General features: G+C 43.8%; 1 protein-coding gene across 1 annotated transcript in view; it reads right to left on the bottom strand.

Moving 5' to 3' along the window:
* Positions 1 to 968: 968 nt before the first annotated feature.
* The window catches only part of LOC120060836 (serine/threonine-protein kinase SBK1-like), a 37183-nt gene continuing 32151 nt past the window's right edge, over positions 969 to 6000 (bottom strand). Inside the window, exons 2-4 of the mRNA XM_039010256.1 lie at positions 4891 to 5129; positions 2180 to 2382; positions 969 to 1808 (exon numbers count right to left, since the gene is read on the bottom strand). Coding sequence (XP_038866184.1) covers positions 969 to 1808; positions 2180 to 2382; positions 4891 to 5129 — 1282 coding nt within the window. The remainder of the gene's footprint in view (positions 1809 to 2179; positions 2383 to 4890; positions 5130 to 6000) is intronic.

The following is a 6000-nucleotide window of genomic DNA, read 5'->3' as shown; positions in this document are numbered from 1 at the left end:
ATGCCTGTATGAACTAATTAGGCACTGTTACAGAATGAAATGTGTCCTTTTAAACAGTGGTCTACTACAGGAAATCACCTGTAACCCTCAACAGGAAGTTACTCTGAGACAGGAAGTAACCACTGAGATGTTCTGAGATGTCTGACAGCAGGGTCCTGTCTCAGTTCAGACTAGTCTAGATGAGCAATGTCCCATTGTCATAGTAACTGCTACATTGGAGAGTCACCTTCACATATTTTCACCTTTTGAAAAACAATTCCTTCTCCCCTATGTCCATAGCCATTTTCACACTTTGGAAATGGCCGGAACTGCTGTGGAATCCCATTCGTTCAGCGATATGTCAGTTAGATAGAAGATCAGTTTGACCTATTGGATCGCTGGCCCTCTGATCAGCTAGTTTTCTAAAGCATGTCACTAGATCAGCTAAGGTTTGGGCCTCCCCAGGTCAAAGGTAATTATGTATATAGAGAGAGAAGCAGAAGAAGAAATATAAAAATAAGAGAAATTCGGGAGAAAGGAGGCAGAATGGAAATGTGTCGTCAGGGAGCATTGAGTGTTTCTACTGAACCCAATGTTTAGAATGGCTAGAACTGTTTCTATTAGCATCATTAGCAGTGTTCATGTGTGTACTAAGAAGCAAAATAGCTGAACAGTGGAGCGAGTTGCCGTGAAAAAAACGACGTCAGTCAGTGGACTCTTGAATGTCGCTTCTCCAACTCAGAAAACAGTCTAAGGTCACAAATCAAAATAACAAACGCATGCGCTAGTGATGACTTGTCCAAGAGTGTACTGCCGTGAGTGCTGATACCAATCTGTGTCACAGTCAAGAATTCGATATTTGGCTTCTTCTCGGCAGCGCTCTAATACGTCAACCTTTAACTCCAGTCAAAATGGCCGTTACAAGTACCTTGTGCAGGTTCCTATCGCCATGGCAACGCCCACAGATACCGCTGCTCATCCAGTCTCTGTCAGACACAGATCTCTATGGCAGTAGCCATCACCATCTGGCCCTTGGTCTTCTCTCGACCCAGAGAAGAGTGGTGCTGGCCAGGAGACTCCTCCTGAGGGGAGTGGGGGTCAGAGAGGATGCTCCTCTTCAGGGGCGCTGGGCGCAAGAGGGAGGTCGTTCCTGGGGGAGTGGAGGGCTCTGGGTGTCTGTGGGAACGCAATGAGGAGGAGGACAAAGAGGTTGAGGTGCAGCCTGCAGGGCATACACCAGATGAACTGGACCTCTCGCCTCGCTTGGCTCGGCAGGAGGCACGGCGTCGGAGCTCGCTGACCAGCTCGTACTTGACAAAGCAGAAGACGTCCTTCACGCCGCATCGCTTCTCAGGTTCGGCAGCTAGCAGCCGCTTGAACATGCGCAGGGCGTCGTCAGTGAAGCGGCGCCACTGGGATGGGTAGGCCGCCGTGGGACACCCCGCCCGCTGCCAGCGCCGGAACTCCTCATAGAATGCGTCAGTAGGCAGCGCTGCCTCCCAGGGGAAGTTACCGGTCAGCATGCAGAAGACAAGCACTCCGAACGCCCAGATGTCCAGACTGGTGGTCACCAGGAAGCCTTCGGCACGACTGGCGCGGCACACCTCCGGCGCCGTGTACGGGATGGTGCCACTCACGCGCTTCACCCGGCAGCCCACTCTCCGCGTCATGCCGAAGTCAGCCAGCTTGACGCGTCGGCACTCGCGGTCGAAGAGGAGCACGTTTTCGGGCTTGACGTCACGGTGAACCAGGTTCTTGCTGTGCATGAAGTCCAGAGCCAGACCCAGCTGCTGCATACAGCGCTTCACCATCTCCTCCGGAAGACCCACCTACAGGGAGGAGAGGAGGAAGGAGTGAAGAAAGAGAAAATGGTGTTAGTTTTACATTTTACAGTAGGGGAGGAAAACGAAGTACAATAAATGAAATGAAATGAGAAAGAAATAGAAGAGGTGTAGAGGGACTAAAGTGGGACAAAGAGGCTCTTGTTAAGCGTTATATTGCACTCATCTTTAACAACCTGGAATAAGAACCTTTGAGTCTGGGTACCAGTCCCTCCACTGAAATTAAACGAGAGCCCTACAGTACACTAAGGCTCCAATCCCAGAACCACAACGCTTTGAAACACTGTGCTTGATTGGCTTGGGTGTGGGAGAACAGTGATTGGTGTGGAGATAAGTACGATCCAGTGCCAGTACAGTACCTGGGGAGGAATGATGTCGAACAGGTCTCCAGCGGGGGCATACTCCTGTCCAAAGACGTAGCTATCCTCGGTCTCGAAGAGTACGTCCAGGACTTTGATGATAAATGGGCTGCAGCTCAGTGTTCCCGTCAGGCTGTACTCCCTCAGGAAGCTCTTCAGCTTCGTCTTGCTCTTGGTCACAAACTTCAGAGCCATTTTGGTGCCTGATATGTACACACAGTGATGGACAGAATTAATGAATGAATACTTTAATGTCCAATAGGGAAATGTGTTTGGCAACATTTCAGAAGATAGACAGAAGATAACACAAAAAAAAAATGGCGGATTGGAAGGGATGCTGACAATTACGTTGATGGAAGCTACAATCTGCAATATTAAAGCTGATCTACCCCCTTTAAAAAAAGTGATCACAGACCTATGTTACAAAAGACATATCATGCAATTATTTTTGATCACCATGCCCATGCACGCACACAGAAGCAAGCACACACCTGAGTTAATATCATTACAACAACTCACATACTGTATCAACATTCTGTATAGCAAGATTATTATCGTTTTTTTTAATATGAGTTTTTATTTCTATTAGTGTTGGGACTTGTATTTGGAATTCAGTTTAGTTTCAATTCGTTTTTAGACATGTTTCAGTTGTATAAAGTAATTATTATTTCATTTTTATATTATTACGTTACAGTTTTAGTGTTAGAGACAGAAAGTATACGTGAGCCAGGCTAGGAGCCATTTGTGTTGTATAGTTTTTGTGTGTGTGTTTTTTCCAGGGGGCAGCAATACATAAGGTGATAGATCAGGTCATAGGTTGGGTTAGGTTTAAAGGGGCAATCAGCAGTTGCTTCATACATTTTTTACTTAAATTAATGATATTGATTCTTGAATAATATAATGTATAAATGCCTCATGAGCTTAGTTAAACTGTTATTCCCCATCAGAACCCAAAATATAAGCTTGTTTTACTTCAATGTTTATAAACAAAGTAAATGTAAACAAACACTGTAAAGCCTTAAAGCATGGTTAAAAATAGAATTTTGATATCATGGATGGTCAGTTCTTGTTTCCATAGCGCTGCCTATGAATTTAAAAGTGGTTACATTTCTCCAGAGCCATCCCTCAGCTTGTGGCGGGGAAAATGCTTTGTTATTTTTCTACTGCTGATTGGCTCTTTAAATGATCAAATAAATATCAATGTGACTAGGATTTAAAAGGAACAGTGCTGAAACTGGTGCAAAAAAAATATTGTGGAAGGAAACTCTCTCTCGCCCATATTTACACCAATCCAATGCTTTTTCACCTCAGTAGGACATATAAGAAGAATCAAGTTAGCAACCTAACGATTTTTTCTAGTGATAGTGATGTCATCTCGGATATCCCAGACCTTGAAGTATTATAACCGGTCTTTCTAGAGAGACTAATAGGGATACAAACTAGACCTATTTGAAACATTGGTATCTCCTGGCAGCATTTACCCGTCAGATTCAGTAGCTTGAAAACCCCATTAGATTTTTTTCCCCAAAGCTTAGAAGAAAAACTAAAATGTTATTTTAAATAGTTTCAGTATTGTTTTAGTTTTTCAAACTGGTTTGTTAATTATTTTATTTCAGTTTACTAAATAGTTTTTTCATGATTACTTTTAGTTTCAGTTTATTATTATAACCTCGCTGTACAGTATCAGAGAAATATCTTAGGCAAGGCAATATGAACTTAACTGACATGTATTAAGTGAATTGAACTAAATATGCCTGTTCTATCTGATGATTCTGTGTATCTGATACGATTCGAATCTGTTATTGTTTTTATTTTATTCTGCAGTCTGAACAGCCAAAAAGCACATGGAATCGGATATTTCAAGCCACATTTCAAACCACCTTCGTAGGTGGTTTGAAGTCAGAAATCTGATTCCTGGCCATGTGACTGAATGGTCAAATCTGATTTATTTGCCCTCAAGTGGTTTTTAGACTCTTATTTGGCATATCTTGACGTTTGCTAGCTACTCTGTGACAGTTTGACAAGAACATGTGGTAGATAACTGACTTGTTAATTGTTTTTTAAAAACTGAACGTGCTAGAACGTGCTAGAAAGCTAAACAGCTACTTAGCTGCCTAGTTGACTGTTTAGGCTAGCCAAAATGGACTTATTTTGAAAGTTGGATCATCATCCTTTGAGGCGTTGAAAGTGTTCTTACCCTATGATTTTGAACATTCAAAGCAACTGGGAAACGTCCATGGCAGGCATTGTCACCTTAGCTTGCTACATAACTTCTGAGTGACGTAAGAGGTGCATGAGCACCACCACCAATCAGCCTACACCACTGCACACATACTCGTCATTACTATGACAACTATGGAAGCCTTCTCAGAAAATGACTGCGGTCTGAACACACACAAATCCGATTTGGTCACTTGTAACTTGCTGTTTGGACAATCAGTAGTCCAAAATGGATTTGAAAAACAAAACTGATTTGAGCATTAAGGCCTTCACTTTTACCTAGTCGAATGCCCTCTTCAGCTTAATGGCATGTAACCTTGTAATTAACTTTCAACCTGAAGAGCCCTTTCACCCTGACATCTTACACTATGGTGGCCTTTGACCTCACAATGCACTGACACTTTAGTGTCCTTTTTCATTGACATGTAAACTCTATGGAAACTTTTGCCGCCAACAATGTCCCTTCACCACACCCATGCCCTCTGACTCACCCTGTGTGCGGTGTGCCACCAGGTCCACCTTGCCATAGGTGCCCTTGCCCAGCTCGCGGATGTGCTCGTAGTGTTTTGCTACGTCTGCACCCGGCAGGGAGGTAATGGCCAGGGCCTGCATGTCCTCCACAGGCACCCCTCCACCACCGCAGTAGCCCACCTTGGAGTTGGGAGAGCCTCCACCACCCACCCGGCCCGGCCCCAACAGAGACAGGCTCACCTTGACGCTGTGGGGCAGACTAGGGACAGAACAGAACACAGACAGACAACATAACATTCATGTGTCTGAGACAAGAAAAACTGTGTTACGCTAAATACAGCAGGCTTATTGGCAATAACACACATAAATGTGACAACTTGACCTTGAATGTCATTCAGTGTGTGTGGCCCAATGCTCTAACCACTAGGCTACCTGCAGTAATAAAGTCTCTGTATCAGCCTGAGAGAGAAATGGCCGGCTCTTGGCAATGTTCCTCAGGTGGTAAAAAGCTATTTTGGTCACATTTCTAATATGTGACTTGAAATTTTGTTCAGAATCTAAAATAACACCTAGGGTTTTTTTACCTGGTGTTTTATCTTTATTGCCTGTGAATTAAAATATGCTGCTTGATTCTCTCTGTGCTTTGGCTCCAACAATAAGTACCTCGGTCTTGTCTTGATTTAGCTCGAGGAAGTTGTGAGCCATCAAAGTATTTAAATCACTAATACAGTCTAATAATTTATCCGTGGAGCTAAAATCCTCTGGTGACACAGAAATGTAAAGTCGTGTATCGTCTGCGTAGCAGTGAAAATCAATGCTGGGCTTTCTGATAATGCTGCCAAGAGGTAACATATATAAAAACTGAACAGTACCGGACCCAAAATCATACCTTGTGGAACGCCACATGTGTTATGTATTTTCTCTAAGTTATGGTCACCAAGGGTAACAGAAAACTCTTGACTGGTTAAATAGGTCCTAAACCAATTTAGAACTGGACCGGAGAGGCCAACCCAACTCTCCAGTCAGTCCAAAAGGACATCATGGTCAACAGTGTTGAATGCAGCACTTAAATCTGAGAGTACAAGGACAGAGAGCTGTTTGGTATCTGTGTTGGCCTGTAAACAGGGATT

Source organism: Salvelinus namaycush, chromosome 16 (genome assembly GCF_016432855.1).
Source record: "Salvelinus namaycush isolate Seneca chromosome 16, SaNama_1.0, whole genome shotgun sequence".
Lineage (NCBI taxonomy): Eukaryota > Metazoa > Chordata > Actinopteri > Salmoniformes > Salmonidae > Salvelinus > Salvelinus namaycush.
This window is presented reverse-complemented; position numbering and strand designations above follow the sequence as displayed.